The sequence below is a fragment of the Mixophyes fleayi genome, chromosome 2 (genome assembly GCF_038048845.1).
Source record: "Mixophyes fleayi isolate aMixFle1 chromosome 2, aMixFle1.hap1, whole genome shotgun sequence".
In the NCBI taxonomy this organism is placed as follows: domain Eukaryota; kingdom Metazoa; phylum Chordata; class Amphibia; order Anura; family Limnodynastidae; genus Mixophyes; species Mixophyes fleayi.
In genome coordinates, this window is record NC_134403.1 from 185,725,854 (window position 1) to 185,746,780 (window position 20,927).

Consider the following 20,927-nt stretch of genomic DNA (forward strand, 5'->3'; position numbering starts at 1 on the left):
ACAACTAAGAATGAGAGAGCCACATGGCATTTTATATTAGGCATTTAATTTCCGTTAAATAAACTACAATGTTCAATCATAAAGTTTACAGAATATATTTGGCCAGCACAGTGTCTTAGTGGTTAGCACTTCTGTCTCACGTGAGTTCAGTTCCTGACCATGGCCTTATCTGTGTGGAGTTTGTTTGTTCTTCCCGTGTTTGCGTGTGGTTCTTCCCGTGTTTGCGTGTGTTTCCTCCTAGTCTGCAGAAAAATAATAATATAGTTCACTGCAGAACAGCAGAGGTCACAAGGCAGGACCTGCACAGCTCATCTTCTGTGTCAAGTGCAGCACTTATGTTGTCAAGTTCGGTACATCTATAATTTACAAGTATATTTTTCTCTTAGCAGTATACTTAACGTATATACTTTATGCTTTTTAAACTATATTGCTATCATGTGATCACTGTTACATTTTCAGTTTAATAACAAATGTTATTAAATGTTATTAAACTAATGTCAGGAAATTTCAAAATCCACATATGAGGCTCTATTTTATCAATATGCAGAATGCATTGTATAACATTGTTCTACTTGTTGTTCCCCAAATTCAAGACATATAAGATTTATTTGTTGCTTCTGTGAGAACATGAAAATATTTCAACACTATGTTATTCTGGCTAATAGATGGGGGGCATTTTACATTTAATCAACTTCATTTCTTAGAAAGTATTAGAATATTTTTTTTTCTAATACTGAAAATGAGCTATCAGGTCATTAAGATTATATCATTCTTACATAGTCAAAATTGTTAATATTGACTGATAAAATATAATGTTTAATGTGCACTAGTGAATCGAGGAAACAACATTTATAGTTCTCTTTTATATATATATATATATATATATATATATATATATATATATATATATATATATATATATATATATCTTAAGGAGAGATGGTAATAACTTACTGTTTTCAAGCTAAACATGAAACATGTCCATAAATTACAGTTACAAGCTGTAGTTGTGCATAGTTATAACTAGACACACATCTAAAAGAGCAATGATTTGTGTTTCCAATGTAGCCGCTAATGTACTGCATTCAATATTAATGATTGCCCTGCAGCCTGATTATCTAGTCCAACTTGAAAATGACAGGATTAGATGAAGTCCACCATACTGTGCACACACATTCTAACAACTCCTTTTCCACAAATACATTCACACATTACCACTGTGTATTGTATATATAACACAATACTGTAGTTCATACTTCTCTAGTGAGATTTTTTTGTTTTACAATTATATTATGGAGCAGTTTTAAAAAAAAAAAAAAAAAACAAATGTGAATTTGTAACAGTCCCCCACCCAAAAATCAATACCCACCTACATAAACTGTTAGGGGGCATGCTACAAAAAGAACTGTTTTGAGTCATCTAGTCAACTATGTGCAGACCTGGTTATTTGTATCACTTAACCCATTATTCCCTGGTACAGGTTTTAATATTTGTATGCCTCAGTCCCTTAGGTGAACATTCTATTTATATTCATCATTTTTTGGTGTTGTAAGCCAATGTATTTTTAAAGCAGGGCACATTTAAATATCCTGAAGGCTTTAGTGGGGACTCTTTGGCTCCTTTTTCATCCACCCTTGTCAAAAATAAGTATTCTTATCAACCATAAAAATCAGATGTATTTGTTTTAATAAAAGGTATATTTCTGCAGATAGTTCTGTTATTCTGAAGTTCATCAGCTTCAACAAATATTTCTCTAGGATGGCACTTATAATATAATTCTAAAAAACCTCTTAGTTTTGTGGTATGTTCACTCATATAATTTCCCCTTAAATATGTATAATGCTTTCTAAGTGCAGAAATAGAGGCAATGACCACTCTTCCCCTTATATATCCAATACCTTACTATATATGTCATGCAAGATAACTTCAATGTTAAAGTCGGAAAACCATGATATGTAGTTACTCTTTTTGTGGGCTAAAAATAAATTTGCATTTATTCTTATAATCTATACATTTTCATTAATTGATTCCCAAATTTGGAGGTCTGTACAGAAACCTTAAAGTCTTTGACCCTGCTAGGATCAGTCATTTTATGAAGATAATATCAACAAGTGAAAAAATCATAAGAAATAAAATCATCTGACCTGCAAATGTAAACAGCACTAATTAGACTTGCTGGACTTCCATCACTATTCCCTGTATTAAGCGATCCCAGTTCAACTACAACATTCCTGCCATAAACCATCTTCTCAACTTACTTGTTCTCAATCATACTCTCTTATTAGTTATGTGTGATGTAAACATTTCTCAGTTTCATCTCTTTGACCACAATATTTGCTGACGTTCTGTGTCCTACTTAAGATCAAAAGTGCAAAATCACTTTCTTAAAATTTCCACTTTTATTATTAAAAAAAAAGCTCAAGTTATTTCAAGTATTTTGTTCTGCCCATCAGTTCTGCTTGCATTTTCTTTGTCCTTAAATTTAAGTCCGCACTTATGGTCAAACAAAAATGGCGTCCTCCTAAATGTCAAAGGGTCTATGTTCGTGTTGAGGAGCTGGATCGCTGTCAGGTTTAGCCACCCATAAGTGTGGCTAAATCTGATCGGGCAGCTTGGTGCAGGGTCTAAACTGCTGAAACAGAGGGCAATGACCTCATACACGGTCAGATACATCCGACGGAATATACTGTCAGTCTAGATCTATATGTGATCGATCCTGATCAGATGCTGATTGGGATTGCCTGTTTTTTTTGGGGACATACACACAGAGATTTGCCGCCAATTAGGCCAAAAATGGCCTAACTGGGTGTTTTTCGATGGCAACATGTTTGGATAACTTTAGTCAGGGAAATTCTATACAGTATTTTATTTAATTTTTGAAATAAAATAAATTATGTTCTTTGTCCAGCAAATGTAACAGTACTGTAATACTGTCTAGGAATAGAAGAACACACAGTTATTTCAGTCTTCCGCCTTACTACTGCTGAGTGTAAAATATCACCAACACACTTATTGTGCCCAGATTATTTGCAGAGCTACATGGTCACTGACTTATCAGACATGAAACACATGTCCAGATGAGGTTTTAATTTGGATATTGATAAGCTCGGTGCTGTTTGATTCACTAGTCCTAACACTATGAATATTGTGAGGTTTGTATCTAATCTAATATTAATGGGTCATTACAGATCAATTGAACATTGCTTTGCCAGCAGTCTGCAGGTGTAATGTTGGGGTAGGGAATCTCATTTTGCCATCCCTGCCTTACTACATTCCCAGCTTTTGGCTGGGCCTAGCGCTATAATAGTTGGATATACAATAGCAACTGCTTTAATTGTATGGATAAATTACTGGCTCATTGTCAGACTTAATGAATAACTTGCTAAAGATAGACATACGGAACTTCTGATTTAGCTGTGCTCTGTTAAAAGCATTGTAACTATACCCACTGAAAACAACTATGAAGATTTCGGGCTTCAGAGGACAGCTTCTTATTCTTTTGTCAATTACATCAAGTTCATACCATGAATATGGGTTTGGTACCTTAAACCGATTGAGACAAATCCGACACTGCATACACAGACAGGAACACACCAATGGTGTGTTCCCCGATAGGCTCTTGACAGCGACTGCTTGTAATACACACTTGAAAGGATTCCGATGAATTAACATGATGGCCGCCTACAATGATGTGTCCTTCAAGAGCGACTGTATAAATGTAGCTGTTAAGGTGTTAATTTAAGGTGACGCCAGCTCCACAATGTACAAGCCTTTGTAAAGCACACCATTGGTGTGTTCCTGTCTGCGTATGCCGTGTCGGATTTGTGTGCTTCATTATTAAGATAACCCCCGATCAAAATATCATGCTCAATGCTGTCAGATAAATGCTAATAAAAAAATCCTTACATTTGGAAATCATTCATTATCCCTTACAATTAACTCAACAGTTTCCACAGTAGTCATTGTCATTTTCTATTTATTGGAACTGAGTGATGTAATGCACTCTTTCACCATCAATGTAATTTTTTAACTTAAATCAGTGCACAGCTCAGAAGCTGTGTCTGTTTGCTCTTTCACTATATATTTGCATTTCTTTTATTTATATTATTGTGCTCTCTTGCAGTCTGTCACAGTTTTGTTAACTTTTAATGGCACTTCCATCAGGCATACTGAACATATACAATAAGTTTTTAATCCAGCAAGTGGCTTTTCCGAAAAGCACCTCTCATTTTTTTGGGCCATACACAAGAAAACTACTATTTTTACCCATGCCATAACTTGCTTGTCTTGACTATAAACAATTTGGAAAAGCCATTACTGCAGATAGCCCCATACTAAATATTTTTAAAAATGGATGATGGCTGGTTAACCTTGCAACATAGTTTATATTCAAGATGGCTCATTGACAACAGACAATTCTTGGTGTGCAGACCTACATTATACAGAACCAGTGTTACCCTTCTGGATTTGATTGGCCTTGCTGTTCAACACAATAGTAAATATAGAATAAATGCTACAGTACTTTCAAATTCATTTTACATAGGAACACCTTAAAAAAAACATATAATTGATCTTTAAAAATGTACAAAAAAAGAAATTTGAGGCTGATAATTATTATATTTGCTAGTTATGGTCATGATCAAGTATTACTGTGATGCAGAAGAGGATGATTGTATTCACAGAATACAATGACCTATTAACCCTCTGCCTTCATTTTAACCTCTTGTGTGCTGCAACACATCATTCACGAGCGATAAACATACTCTTCAGGATTTCTAATGCCTTTTAATTCATTGGCTGCATATCCGCTTTTAGTTTAATAATCCTATTTACAATTTTATCAAAAATATGTTATTTACAGTCTTTTAATTACTTTGAAAGTTTGCTCTATTATTTTTAATTCCTAATGTACAAAAATACCTATTTTTAAGAATGATTTCCTTTTTTTTTTCGTCTGCTTAGTTCCCAGGGAAGCACTTCAGCAAAGTAAGATTTCAATATTTTTTTGTTTACAATATGAGCAGTTCATCCATAACAATATCTTTTCCCCATTACTTCCCCTTTAAAGTGGGTTGATTAGGTCACTGATATACAATAACTACTTTTAAAGGAAAAAAAAAGTTAGCTTAGGTAAACGTAAGTTTCAAGAATTCTAAGAGAAATAATTGCACTAATATTTTCTTTAGTCCATTGTTTTTTTTAAAATGCTTTTGTATGTCCTTAACATTTAGAGCACCCTGCAATTTTTTGATAATTTAATATTGGTTTTCCCAGGCAGGGGAATATTTTCTGGAAAGTTCACTGAAAAGCAATACAAGCCAACTTCTTATATGTTTCCATCATTCTCTAGTAATACATAGTCCTGGAGCAAATGTGTTTTGTAAAGATCTCTTCCTTCTGTTTGGGATGGGCACCAAAAAAGATTTCAAATAATGGAAACATGTCTCAGTTGCTTTTATGCCACAATCAAGCTGTTGTACATCTACCATACTTATAGTACTACGTTGAGCTCTGTGAAGATCTGTCATCGTGAGGACTGCCATCTGAGTTTTCTGTCTCGCCTTCAGAGATGGCCTGCATTGGGGCATTGTAGAGCCGGCACCTGACGCTGTAACGGCTACTGCTTGCAGCAGGGGGCACTCGAGATCTTCCAACTCTAGAGGCAGCAGACATGGTCTTTGTTGAAAATCCTTCTGACATTACCCGAGGAGAACAAGGTGATAATGGGGAAAATGCATCATTACCAGGTGACAACTGTGTAGGATCTTCAGAGCTAGAGGAGTCAAGGGACAAATCACCAAGTGATTTGGGAGTTACTGGGCTTTTCAGTATTTCAGTAGCTGACAAGCGGTAACTGGTATCTGACCTGCTGCCCTTTTTCAGAAGGAGTAACTTAAATTCCTCATTTGATGTATTTGACTTTTTGGCATTCCTATAGATAAGACCTGGAGTCCTCTGTGAACCTGGTGGCGTGGTCTGTTGGGGTGGTCCAGTTAAAGCTTTTGCTTTGCTTTTTGCAGCGGTCTCTCCGGAATCTTTCCTTCCCAACACTTTTCTTTTAGATCTGCATTGAAAACATATATTTATATATATACATATACACACTGTTAATAACATTTAGGAGAGGCCGTTAAAATCTAAACTAGAAATTATATTTGTCTACAGAGCATGCAGTGAAACATTTTAGCGCTTTAAAAATAAAAAATATTACTAATTATAATAATACAATTAATAATATTAAAATAGATTAATCCACACATTTTGCCAACTTTCAAATTGTGCACAAGTAGATAAAAACTAGTAGTTTTTATTATCACAATTTCTTCCAGTTTTCTGACTATTAGCCTGAACTATATAAAATATTTATGCACAGGTATGTGATCTATTATCCAGGATCCTTCGGACTTGGTGTCATCTGGATAAGATTTTTTTCTGTAATTTAGCAGCTCTGGTGAGTTACGTGATGCTCATATAAGTAACAAATTCCAAAAACAAATATAATTAAGTAATGATAACAGTTATTGTTACCCATTGAATGCTGGTCCGTATAACCATATATATACCTGCTAAGGTGTAATAATTAAGATATTTCAATCAGTCTAGCATCTTGTAGTACAATTTATAAGTACCAATAATACCACTATTGTCTATGGGAGATAAGCAAAGAATTTAAAATGTTTCCGTATTGTAAGACTATAACATTACATGTGCATTAAACAAGGCCACAAAGCAGTTTTTTACTACTATTATTACTACATGAATTAGTTTAATTCACCTGTGAATGACTGCAAAAAGATCCTCAGTAGTGCGGGGTTTGTTAGGAGACACAAAGACATCATCGGTGTCAGCCTGGGAATCCTCACTCATTGGTGATATTAGAGAGTCATCGCTTAGTGAAGATTCTGCATTAAATAGGGAATTTTTTTTTACATGTTAAATATATTTTATGGTAACCTAAAGAATAACTCCACCGAAAATTCAGTTTTGGGTGGAGTTCAATAACGCATACTATAAAATAAAATTATACATACTTGGGGTTCTGGATTACCCGATTCAGTGAGCCCCCAATGCCTATAGCTGACCAGCACCGTGATCCTCTCTCCTACTGTGGTGAGCCTTTTCCAAATGAACTACAAATTTGTCAAGTGCCGTCCCTGCTTCTCCTCTCCTGCGCAGAGACGTCTGCCTGTGCTCGTTTCACACGCGTCTGGTTGCCTGGCAACCAGACGCCTCACTTCTGGCCAGAGTTCTGGAAGCACCCCGCATGTTTCCAATCCTAGCAGCGTCGTGTGACATTACAGACGCCGGTAATTAGCCCTATTGCTCCCTGGATTCTGGCACCGTTAGGGTGCCAGAGTATTAGGTCTGACCTCTTACTCCTGTATTCTTGTTCCTAGCTCCAGGGCTCCTATTGATATTACCTTTGGATTATTGACCCAGCTTCTCCTGACTTCTCTCTGGTATGTATCTCTTCTCTCCCTTTGGCTTCTGACGATATTTGGCTTGGACCCGGCTATCCCGGACTACTCTTTGGCTCTTTGATTGGCTCCTGAAGATTATTGGCTTCTGACCTATGGCTACCTAACTACTCCTTTGAAACTCCATTTGGTACCATACTCCCGCACGGCTAAGACCTCGGACTGTCAATAATCCTCACACACCACCCTACTGTTTCAATGGGAGCTTCCTTGCAGAACCGTGACTCCATGCCTTCAAGTGCAGCAGTGTCTATCTCAGCAAGTAGGTATCATCTATTCTCCTGCCCGGATACCTTGACAATAGTCAAGACTCTCCACCATGAACCTTCCATTCATATGAATGGGAACATTTTTTGGGTATAGGAATTACTGCTACTTCCTGTTTGTAACAAGAAAACAGTAGTAGGATTCATGAATGCATTGCTGAACTGTTCCAGCAATCAGGGAAACCCACTGAACCAAGAAAACGATGGTCCACAGGTAATTACCATCCAGTATTATACTATATTTTATTTAACTCCACCCAAAACTTAATTTTCCAGTTTTGTGTGGAATTCTATAAAATAAAGCAAGTCTGAAACATATTGAACAAATAGAGGCTTCCAAAATCAAGACCTTATGGTGAGCATTTGTCCAGAACATCCATCGCTATGGTCTAATATTATATTTGTACCAGATTGTGTATAGTCTGTATTTGCCATAAACTGACGATAATATACAGTGTGATATGCTCACAATGCAGCTTAAAAGGCACTAACGAGACATAAAAACAAGTGGATTCAAATTAAATACTCTTATAAAGGGTGTGGAAAACCAAGGAAACCTGATATTACCCATTACATACTGTACATTTTAAGAATGTCAGGACCGTGGTGTCCTTATACCTAAGGGCTTCTAATTTGTTTATTTCATTTTCCAGTAGAAAACTCTAAAATTCATACTGAATTCAGTTTTTTTAATTAGACATATAACACTTTCTTCCTCGTGGATTACATTAAAGCAGTTATAGTTGTTTATTAGGATTACCCTTATTTATCTAGATGTATCCAGAGTTCAAATATTAACAAAATTAGCATTAAACGGTGTAATGAAAATTGTAATTTCAGTTGTATTTAAACAAACTTTAATGAGGATTCAAGTTGGAGAAATATTTTAATTTTTGCAGATTTGTTCTTTAGATAAATGTTACTACATTGATAGCGCTGCAGCTGTTTCCTCTACCATTTTTCTTTTTTACTTTTAACTGTTTATCACTTTTCATTGTGCTGCATAGTAATACGCAGCTGAATGATCTATATACAACAAGAATGTATTAATGATATATCGAAGTAAAACAATTCTAGGTGATATAATATGAATAATATTATTTGTGAACTTTTAATACATATTATCAAGTAAGATTTAAATAAAGAATAAAACAGTTTTCCTCTTTTAGAATCTGATGTACATTCAACAAATAAATAAATTGCATTTACCTCTCCAGGAAACATCATCCATGCTTTCCGATGCATCTTCTGTCCTGTTGTCCTCTGAGGCACTTTTGGTTGGAATACCTGATACGCTGTAAGATTCCTGCTCTGGACATTCGTCACTGAGTGGATTTAAAGTATAGATCTCTGATTCAAAGCTGAGAGTATTTCCAGGCACTTTATCATTGTTGCTTAAGTCAGACTCATTTCGAGACAATGGAGACACCTCAGCATCATTGTCTTGTACATCAAACCCAGTGTTATTTCTTTTGACAGGTTCTGATATGGTTAAAGGGTCACAATGTACTCGTAGTTCTTGCTTTGTTTTGATTTTCCCTTCCTCTTGAGAATGACTCCTTTGTTCACAAGCAAAATTACTAACATTGGCAGAATAATCTTGTACATATTTTGTAATGGTTTCTGGTTGTGCTGTGAAAATAGTTTCTTCTATAATGTTTTCAGCCCGATATTTTTGGTGTTTCTCTTGTTCGGCTTCTTTAATTCTGCCCATCAAAGGTGCTGTTACTTCTGGTTTGTATAAACCATGTCCAGTGAATAGAGCACTTGCTTGAAAAAACATTTCTGGGCTAGTGTCAACCGGTGACGCATCAATGAAAGGTAGCATGGCTTCTTCAGTAGAGAACTGACGTAATATTGATTTCCTAGGTGCTGGCAAATTTGCTTTTTCAGGGGGATAAGTGTCCACAATTATTGTAGGATCTTGTGTACATAAAATGCTAGTGCTTTCCTTATGCCTGGATTCCCTGTGTTGCTTGTTGACCGATCTCAGATGTACAGATTTCAGCACTGAAGGTGTTATGGCAAGAGCTGGGCATGAATTTGAGTTAAGTTCATCCTCTGACACTGTTTGATTGGCATGACTGAAAGCGAGTACCTGTGGTCTATATGGGATTGGTTTATGTAAAACATGAAGAGCACTTAGGTCAAGATGGGTAGGAGGTATAGTTGGAAGTTCTAGTTCTTTGCTTAAGAAAATATTACCACACTTTGAAGGATGCTGTAAAGACGACTTCCTTTCTGGGACTTTTGGCTTTCTCTTGCTACCCCCAGGTGACAAGGGTCCCGTAAAGAAAGGAGTAGGGAAGGATGAAGTAGGTGTTTCTGATTGGCTGGAGTAGCCACTTGATGGTGATGCTAACCCTGCCAGCTTTTCTGGTGAAGCTAATTTGAATTCATTTTCAACTGAAGGAAGAGAAGGAGTGGTGGCTGGAGATTCAGGCTGTGAATTTTGTGACTCTGAACTTTCTGGTGACTTGATGCATTCTATGACGGTTGTACCTGTAGCAGTGCTTGAGTTTGATAAAGACCTATAAGGATCACTTGATTTCAAGTCATTGAGGAGCCACAGATCTGCATAATGAGTCTGTTCACCTCCTTCATCTTTAAATGATGGAATATCTGGAGTGATAAACTGAGTACTCTTTGAGTCATTATAATCCATATTGACCCAAGGAATGTCCTGTTGATTTGGTGGAGAAAAGTTTTCCAATCTTGAAGGTGTATTTGAAATCTCAAGTGACAGCTTCATTTCCCTGGAGTTGTGAAGCACCTGTTGTGCACTGATTATCTTTGGTTCTTTATTCTCAAGAACATCTGTCTGGTCGTCAGAATCTCTCAAAGATGAGCAGCGTTTTGGTGGTGTTGGCTTTGCCTTTGGTTTCTTAAATGAGATGCTCTGTCTCTCATGTCTTCTGTGATCCACATAACGGTGCCAAACACAGTCTGTACTCATGGAAGAAACACCAGTATCTTGGTCATTCTCAGTCCCTGACTGTGCATAGTTACATATATAACCCCTATTACCGTTAAGACCACAGTCAAAATGCATGGAGGTGTAATATCCTTCAGTGTCCACAGAGAAATGAGATCCTGTGTCTGCTTTCTCTGATGCAGGCTTCTCAAGAAAACTATCATATGTTCCCATACTTGTAAAACTTGGGCAACTTAAGCCGTCTGCCTTTAAGTGCTGCGGGCTGAAGTCTTGACGACATGATGCATCATGGTGATGGTGAAGATAATTCCATTCGCTGTCACTTGTGTTACTGTTATTAGGATCATCAAGCAAATCTGCAACTGTAGATGTAAAAGAGCTGGACCTGTGACCCCTAATGCTGTCCAAATGGTCATCACTGTACTGTTCAATGGCAAATATATTAGAATCTTCGCCGGCATGGGGAGTAGTGTTTAAAGATAACTCTGAATCACAATGTGAAGACCCAGTCAATGGTGGAGAAGCAGCTGGAGGAATTGTCTCTGATGTCTGGGAAGGACATGTGGAACTGCTTCCACTCCAATTTCCACTAGATGACTGGTGATCATCTTTCTGGTCTATGTGTGTGCTCAGCAAAACCCCTGCAGTAGAAATGGAGTGAACAGGGCTTCCAAATGTGTCTGAATTTGATGAAATGTCACAGCTGCCTGAATCTACCATTCTGGATAGCCTTGATCTACCCCTCTCATTTAATTGTGGACTGTTGTGGGAATATGATAACCCTAGAGACTGGTGTTCCGGGGAATCTTGGGTAGTTAAACTATCTTCCATCTTCTTCAGTGTCCTCTCTGAGCTAGGTATAAAGCAATCATCTTTATAGGTTGAGGACTGAACACCACGGTCATGATCATTGCTTGCTCTAGCACCTTCTCTAGGAAGACTACGAGAACGAATCCGACTAGACACTGTTGTGGTGAACATTTGGTCTCCACTCTCTGATAGGGCTGCAATGTTTCCAGCAGAATGAGAGAGTGATGCTGCCACACCTTGACCCCTCTGAGCTCTAATTCTTCTTCTTGAGGGAGCAGCAATGAGAATGTCTTCTGTTTGGCACTCAGTATCTCGGGTTCCAGATCTCCTATTTGCAGAATTCGCAAGATCAGAGTTGGTATGAACTATAACATTTCGTTCACGTGCTACAGGAGACTCATCTGAATCTAGAGAGAAAATTGAGAAAAAGTACAATTACAGCGCTTATTGTTAAATGTTAGCAGATAAACAATGCCCTTGAAGAATCAGAGCAATTACTTTCAAGCAAACAAGAAGGAGCAATGCCATAGTCACCTTCACATGACCAAGTTGCAAGTAGCAAGCTTCCCACTAGTACTGTGTGTTGGTTGCCTTGACAGTTTTTGACATGTTAATAAACATGTCAAAGACTGTTTTGAGGGCTAAACATATGCGCTGCTGGGATTGGTCCATTGTGGGTTTATTAGGCTGTAATAGCTTTTTCTAGCCTAGGTGTGCATTCTCTGTAGCGTATTATTTACTACCCACTATTGACCCTGCTCGTTTTTGACCTGCTGCCTGCCTCAACAGAGTTCAGTAACTAGTAGATGACACTACACAGAAATGCAAGTTAAGTCTATACACCGCAGAGTCCAGGAATTATCAGTGTAAGCGAACCAGCCTGTTAGGTATGAAAAAGGTTCTTATACAGCAGGTTGGAGGTAATGAGAGTCTGTGTATCACAGTAGAGGCACACTTGAGAGTAAACAGAGTCTTGTAGTATGCACATGAAGATACTTGCAACAAGGAAGTCACAGGAGAAGTGCTCCAGCACTTGGTTAACGAAATGGAATTCTTTCACAAAGAATACACAGGGTCAGGATACACAAGGGTACATGGAGTCAGGATAGCAAACAAGTTGCACTGACAGTGAGCAGGTGTCAGTGCTGAGTTTAAATAGAGCAGGTTTGAATGACCCGCCCTGAGGGTGAGTCATATGATCCACATGAGAACAGAGCAGACAGGGAAAGTAGCAAACCTGAACAGGATTGTTACACATTTATGGTGAAATGTACAAGAATATTGTGTTCTTATTGTCCATTATAGTGCTACATCTTGGGTGGTAAAACATAAAACTCTGTGCAAAGGTCACAGGGTCAACAGAGTACCGATAGGCATATTCAAAACCTAGGGAAAAAGGGCTGCAATAGGTGATGAGCTTGAGCAGCCTGATGTTTGGTGATAACAGAGTAAGTTAATGTTACATCAATAAAATACAATAAACATTTACTTGGAATCTAGCTATCACTCTAATAAAGATAATCTATGATGAGTAAAAACAAAAAGAAGTGCAAGTTTAAACAACCAATGTTGGAAAATGTAGAGAAAATAGATAACCATGGGTGTAGAAGAACCAAGCTAGAAAGGCACTTCATGTAGAAATACTGTTTTAACTAGAGCATTGATAAATCTATTTACGGGTTTATGAATATCATTATCAAATCAGTCACAAAATGAATTTTAAAATATTTGCTTTACTCCATTTAGAAGAAAGCAGTTCATGTTGATGTGATTGGTGACTTCTTCCTTGGTGTTTAAAGCTGAACTTTTAATTTAAGGAGCCCCTGAGAACTCACTGCTACTTAATATGTGAGTCTTCAAACTATCATGACATCAAGCCATTAATATTTTTCTAAAAACAGCGTTTATTGCATGGTCAGTCTTGCAGTGGTCTTGCAATTACTAGACAGCTGCAGCTCTAGACCAATACCAAAAGATTAGGTCATTGGGCTAGCTCAGCGTTTACCAATTCCGGTCCTCAAGTCCCCTAACAGTCTAGGCTTTATGGTTATACGTGCTTGAGTACAGGTTACTTCATTAGACTCAGTCATTTTGCTTCAAACACCTGTGCTCAGGCATGTATAGCTGTAAAACTTGGACTGTTAGGATGCTCAATGACTGGAGTTGGGAACCACTTGGCTAACTGGTTGTTAATTCAACAAAACAGAACAGCATGTCCTGAAAGTGACAGTAATAGATGTTATAGATGCTGATAGATTTAACTACTTGCAAATGTGGTAGCAACCTAGTCCCTCGCCAGTCACATTACATGCTTATTTTTTTTAAATCAAACCTATTTCTTGTTGAACTCTTCTGGGAATCCCAGATATGGTTTTTCTTCTCCTCAATTTCCGCCTCCGCTGCAGAACAGATTGCGAATGAACTAAGGAGCAACGGATGCTTGCTTCTCTGTCAAAACCAACTCCTGCAAACAAATAGAATATCCTCAGTAATTATTTATTGATGGAACGTTGTGGTTCATTACAATGCTATAATTCTAGAAAATGTCGTTTTTCAATTTATAGACAATCCACAAGCAATATACTGTTATTTTATGCATACAGTACCTAAACATTAATGAGGTTTATTTATTTTAATTTGAATTAGCTATAAATGGAAGCTGCATTGCATAATTTAATAACTAGGCATATGTAAAGAGACTTTATGGAAAGCACTTCATATGCTAAGCCTTTTTGCACAATTTTAGTTAATGCGATTAAATGAGCCTCAATAAGTTCAAAATGGCTTTATAGAGTTGATGCAGGGATACACATTTTTCGTGTGCTTGTGCAGTACAAAATAAAGCTTACTTGACACTCAAAAACTGGCCTTGAGTCACACTCAACATGGGGTCAATTACCACCTGTATTACATTTACAAATGGAGCACATTTCTTTTAGATATGTGGCATGATCCGGTGACCCTTGAAGTGCAGTGGATGTGTTTGTTCACTCCACAAAAACCCGGTCCCTTCCATTATATTTCACAGGTAATAGGGTGGGGTTAGGCAATAAAATGTGCTCCATCTGTATCAACACACTGAACTAAAGTAATACTGATTGGGATTCAAACTATTACATATGTTTTTCTTAAAATAAAAAAACAATACTCATGTGTACAAAATTTATGTGGTTCAACCACATTAACCAATGGTTGTTGGCTGCTTGTTTGACGGTTAATTATGACCCTTGATGAAAACCTTATTCTTTGCATTGCTTTCATGTATACTCAAATTCACTGCAAGTGCTTAAGTGTGCTTAGATGAGCTCATGGCTTTCAAAACTTGATTGTACACTCACTGACTATGGCTAAGTCTGTTTGAGATATGCGCCTTTGTGGGGAGGCCTTACGAAAAAGTTTCCCCACCTGCAAAGCCAGTATTTTGTTTTTGCATTTTGTACTCTACAAGGTTCAAAAAACCCCACCTACCTGGTTATGTCTGTGGAAGACCCTGACCCGGTCATTGTTCAAACTAAATGTTTTGTGTGTAGACAGAGCTGTTATGTGACCAGACCACAGTGTGTACCCATGTAAGTGCAATTACTCCACACGGTCTGTTCATACTTTATGTAATGTTGTAGTAAAATATTTCATGTTCTGCAAAATGCTGACTAGCTATTAAATGTTTTCTTTAAAAAAAGAAGAAAAAGAGACTTGAAGAACTCAAGAGACGTACGAATACAAACATGTCCGTACGTATCAGTACATAGGTAAACACAGAGGGGATAACAGGTGCCCAATATTATCTAACATATGAAGTAATGTTTCATATACATAAGCACTGACTTCTCTTTAGATGGCAATGTGATTTGTATAGCAATTTTTCTATAGCAGAACATATTTATGATGATTGCTTTATATATATTATGTCGTATTCATAAAGTATGCATTTACATCAATTATGAATATTTCTATGAAAAGCCAGTATGGAGTCTCTCGCCCATGAAAACTGATTTCTCATTAATTTATGGACTCGTTTCTAATAATATCTTAGTCTGTACATAATATATCATTTGCTGGTTACATTATATTTCGATGTTGCAACCAGAAATGAACGCAAAAAAATTTCAGTTTAAGCCTGTCAGTTGTATTAATTTGATTTAATTGCAAACAGAATAATTGTTAGTTTTGTGTAATCATTACATTTAATTAATGGATTTTTTTTTTTTGCATACAATTCTACAGTCAAGAAGATAGAAGGAAAAAAATACAAATTGTCTGAAATGATATTGTAACATTTGTAATGAAAGAAATGTGATAAGAACTAACTATATATATATATGCTGTGGACAGTGTGTACTGTACTATTATATGAATGAATGGAAGTTATCACTCCTCCAGCACAGTACATGTATTATTAAAAGGACACTAGAAGATATTCTAGTATGTACATTTTATGTCCCTACCTTTCAGATGCCATTGGTAGTAGATAAGATTTCATTCCTACAGGACCAGACAACATTCTGAATGAGTGGCTCTAGTATACAAAACTGCACCATTCTGTTGTGAGTTTCCATGTGACAATCAGATGATTTTCTATACTAACTTCCTATTATGTTTCATTTCAAAGAACGCTTTTGTTGTGTTCATAGAAGGATCTAGATATGTTGGTTGCAAACACCACAAGCCTCACTTCACATAACATTTCATAACAAAAGAAACTGAATACAAAAAAAAACAGGAGTACTTTATAATAGAATTGACAAATAGAATTAACTGATTGTCAAGATTCAGAGTATTTTGTTTTATTGCTTGGTCTGTGCTTGTTAAACTAACATAACGAGGATATTCAGTGAATTTTTAAAGAAAGGTTTTTGGGGAAAGAAGGGCTACTCTATGTGCATTTAAAGTACATCTGTTTCCTATACACATTGTAGGCAGCACCAATATAATAACAACCTATCAATTCAAACCACCAGTGGAGGTCATTTATGAAGTGCACCCTATGGTCTGCCCCTCTCGCCTCAAACTAGAAGTGCGCATCAATGTTTAGAGAGAAGGACAAATCTTCAGAGGCGAACTGTCAAAATGTGTATACGCCACATTATAATCCAACTTACTGTATCCCTTAGTATCACCCATTTCAATCAAATAAACTTTTACTTTTTCTCCAAATATATACTCAGTTTAGCCTCATTTGTGGCTTATATTAATCATGAAAGTGTAGAAGCATAGAGACTCTTTATTATACGTGACACCTTTGTGTGTGTAACACTTTTGACTACGTGGACTTGGAAATGTGTTCCCCTGCCGAATCACAACACTGATGTGCAAAACAGGAGCAATTAAAGATAGTGGAAGAAACGTGATCTCCACCAGTTCAGAGCAGGTGTAAAACACAAGTTTTGCGGACTGAAAATAGAATCCATTAAAATGCAACCTCTCCTGACCACCTTACAATAATCTCCCACCACAAACCGAAACGGCCATTTTGCACTTCATAAATTACCTCTAGTGATATCACAGAGGCAGAAAGACCACATTTGCAATGTAACCAGTGACATCACTAGCTGCATTCTCACAATGGATGCCTTCCACAGTAGGCAGTGAGGATATATTTCAAATAACAGTATATGACTATATGGTTAAATACAATTTTAAATGATCAACTGGCCACTGATTAGTCTTCTAGACTAGTGGATTCAATTCCTGCAAGTGCAATTAAATAAGTCTTTATACATTAAGGGCCTGATTCATTAAGGCACATAAATGCCGATATGTACCCTATATTGTGTAAAATTTCTCTGCGCATGCCCAGAAACCATAAGCCAGAGAACGCTGCAACGTCTAATTCATCTTAGATCACAAAGGGCCCTTACTACAGCCTACAATTTCAGGGTCGGTTCAGAGACGGGACTGTACATATGCACATAGTCAATGTACAGTAAGGGCATGCCGAGATTGAGTGCACACAGCTGCGTGAGATTCAAGCTGTGAGCATCTCAAAGTAACATGTTTTTCTGTCGTATCATTTGCACCAGCTACAGGTCTGGTGTAAGTGCCATATACTAGTGATGACGGTCACGTGTGCATGCTATTACATGTTTTTGCAATCAGGAGCAACAGTATACATTAATAACATCCTAATAAATGTATTTTATGAAGGGGTGAAAATAAAAAAAAACAACTTTTTTTTATTTTTTAATGCATGGTTATTAATTAACAAGTGACATTAATTAGATAGGTTTTTTTCTGTGCATTATTTTGAGACTTTATATTGCACATATGTATTGGACGTATCCTGCAGTGTATTGTGTCTGTTAGAGCAGACCTAGACCCGTATTCATCAACAGATGTATCTTTACATTCATTTTTTGTTGAATGCGGACGTTTAAGTGCGTTTTTAAAGAAACAAATACGTTCGTTTTGCGTGCCTTAATGAATCAGGCTCTAAATATTTTCATGCAACACTATGAAGCTATAGCTCATCAAGATAAATAAATAGCACAGTAGAACAAGGCAGTCTATGCACATGTGCGTTTATTAGGAATGGACAGACATCACAATCTGCATCTTTGCTTCAACCTGTCTTCTGTACGGCTGTCACAGGGATCAAAGCTATCTATTGTCAAAGAATCCTGAGATCAATTAGTCATGTAATGATACATGCAATGGAACGAAACTAACAACATTTGACATTCCTGACATAAGGTTCCAACTATGTAAAGAGTAATTTGTTACTATTGTTATGGTTTATTGGCAAACCTGTGTATGGTAAAATGGTATTTATTATCCAAAGGCACAATTAATTGTGTCAACTAGTTACCAAATGGTAAGTGAATAGTTAATATATATGTAATATCTGTACTCTACCAGTAACATTGATGGGGATAATGCAAGAAGTAATCACTTGGGACTCCTGTTTCATCTTCTCCTCAGGAGTGGGGAGAGGTAATACTTTGTTCCAGTTGGTCTGCTTATCCAGTGTAGATGGTACATTAGGGATTGGATTTTTCGGCCTTTGTCCTAAAACCATATCATCTTCCTCCGAAGGTGGATGGGCCTGAAAAATGATTGTACTTAGAATCAGCTATGGATGTTTGGCGAAGCACCATACTTTGATGCAGAAAGAAAGTACTTAATATATTTACTCCATGTTGAAAATTAGGCAAATATGTATCTTTAAACAAATGTTACATATTCACAGCTTAACATAAAAGGATAGTAGTATAAATAGTATGAGTTAAAACACAAGAAATGTATAGAATGTATGGCATTCCCAGCATTATCACTTTGAAAGGATAAAATAATAAACAAAAACAGGAAACAAGGAAACAACATATAGAATAGAAAACAACATGTAGAAGAAAAGTAGGGGTAGATCTTCTTGCAACTCTTTGTGATGTGTTTGATTAGCAACGCAGGTGAATTATATAATATCTAACTCTGAAGCCATATTTATCAATTAATGTCTTTGATCTCAGTTTAATATCTTAGACATCCAATGTTGGGTCTGATTCATTCGAAAGATCACTAACTGGAAATTCATCATATGAAACAAGCTCCATCTCAATACAATGCATAATTTAGCTCTCTATAAAGTTGAATTAGATGCAAATTCTACAAAACAGAATATTGCTTTTCTACTGTAACCTAACTCTCCTTAGTTAATCTTCATCTAGTATACGGCAGATATACAACATATTCTCTTTTTTACTACTATGTCTGTGATTTTCTCTCCGATGCGTGCTATTAATCATGTCTAGCAACTCTCTACAGTGCCTAGTTTACAAGTGTCAAACACTCTGGCATATTAAAATTGTGTATGGTGACACTTACCTTTACAATATTCCCTGACCATACAAACTAAATATCACATGAAATGGGATTTTTATGTGACTTTGCTGGAAAGGCTATATATTTTTCTCTTTCTTTCCCCATCTGCAGCTTTTGTGTTCATTCCCAGCAGACATGAATAGCTCATACAAAGTTCGAGCTCAAAAGACTTTGTTTCCTAGGTAACTTGGAAAAAAAAAGTTTGCTGCATGCTTAAGGGGAAAGGGCTGGATTTTGTTGCTGATTCCTTCCCTGAATTACAATACACGCCTGGACAATGACTGTGTAGTGATCTGACTGTTGTCTAATATAACTAGCATTAACATCTACACATAAACTGTCATGTAATACTCTGTTAATGGTCAAGTGCCCGCCACATCCATGACGCTAAAAGCACTATAGAGTAGTCCTGTTTTATTTAAAGAAACTGCATGTACTACACTTGCTGTTTAGTAATGTTAACGAGAATAAAATTTGTAAGCTTGAATAGTCATCCTGTAATTTTACACCCAGCAGCCTTTAGTGGATAATGTAGGGAAAATGCAACCATTCTCCTTTGGAGAAATAGGAGATTCTGTACTCTTTCTAAGCCCACGGGGTCACAATATCTTACTTACAAATTAGTATGCGTAGTCATAACTTTTGGTAAGCATACATAAAGCCCATACAACCATGGTGGAAGTGGAAAATAGGAAACATTCAGACATATATGTAGGGACCAGCTAAGCTTCACTTTAGTAATGTGGTGCTGATGTAAAAAATCAGCTTAATAGCTGTTATTTGGTTCAGGATAATGGATGGTTGAATTTAGTTATAGCTTTGCATTTTTAATTGACCCCATTTTTATCACATATGTTTAATCAGTTAAGGAAGAATTAGTAAGGAAGCAAAGGTAGTTAAAGACGAAGGTATAGCAGTAACAATAAGAGGGTTAGAGTGAAGCCAGTAGTACTAGGACAGATGTACACTTCAGCTTGAATTTCCAATACCTTTCTACTCCATGGGGTCAAATGGCAACATTCAGTGGGGGAGGGTGGACGGGTTCTGTTAAACTAAGAACATAAAATGTGGGAAAATACATTAAAAGCATGCACAGATGGTAAACAAAATGACAAACTCTATGGTAAAAATATAATAGCGATTGATGTCACCAACTGAGGCTTTATTTTATTATTGATAATTAATGAGGATGCGTAAAGTAAGTGTAAAACAAAACCAAAGTAAGTGTAAAACAAAACCATGTATAGGCAAAAATGATCTACATCAATTTTCAAAACTTTTATTATTGTTTAATCTAAAAGTTCAATCAATGCATTTGTACATGTGCACTATTTAATTTGTTGTATTTAGCAGGCTGATATCAAAAAGAATGCAGAATAATATATATGTTTATATAACAGCTTCCACTCAACCCTGAAGACTTCAGATCAAGGTTTGTTTACATAACTTTCTTGACAGTGAGTGAAACATTTCCAATATTGAATGTGAAATACATTAAGCATATTTATATATTCTTTAGCGGTCAGGGAGACTATAGAATCCTAATTATGGCAAATGTAATAATGTCATCAATGCAACCAAACACTGAAATTAAAGGAAGCAAATCATTTTTGTCTCAGGATT

The 20,927-nt window shown here is 36.6% G+C and overlaps 1 protein-coding gene across 4 annotated transcripts in view; it reads right to left on the reverse strand.

Annotated features, from left to right (window-relative positions):
* Positions 1–1,353: 1,353 nt before the first annotated feature.
* The window catches only part of NHS (NHS actin remodeling regulator), a 210,803-nt gene continuing 191,229 nt past the window's right edge, over positions 1,354–20,927 (reverse strand). For 2 of the 4 annotated variants that reach the window (XM_075195088.1, XM_075195090.1), the window contains exons 4-9: positions 20,294–20,356; positions 18,342–18,531; positions 13,822–13,953; positions 8,954–11,896; positions 6,776–6,902; positions 1,354–6,064 (exon numbers count right to left, since the gene is read on the reverse strand). In XM_075195088.1, coding sequence (XP_075051189.1) covers positions 5,500–6,064; positions 6,776–6,902; positions 8,954–11,896; positions 13,822–13,953; positions 18,342–18,531; positions 20,294–20,356 — 4,020 coding nt within the window. In that variant the 3' untranslated portion in view covers positions 1,354–5,499. Of the gene's footprint in view, positions 6,065–6,775; positions 6,903–8,953; positions 11,897–13,821; positions 13,954–18,341; positions 18,532–19,307; positions 19,845–20,293; positions 20,357–20,927 lie in introns of those variants that run through there. The other 2 variants (XM_075195091.1, XM_075195089.1) reach the window with 2 other exon arrangements.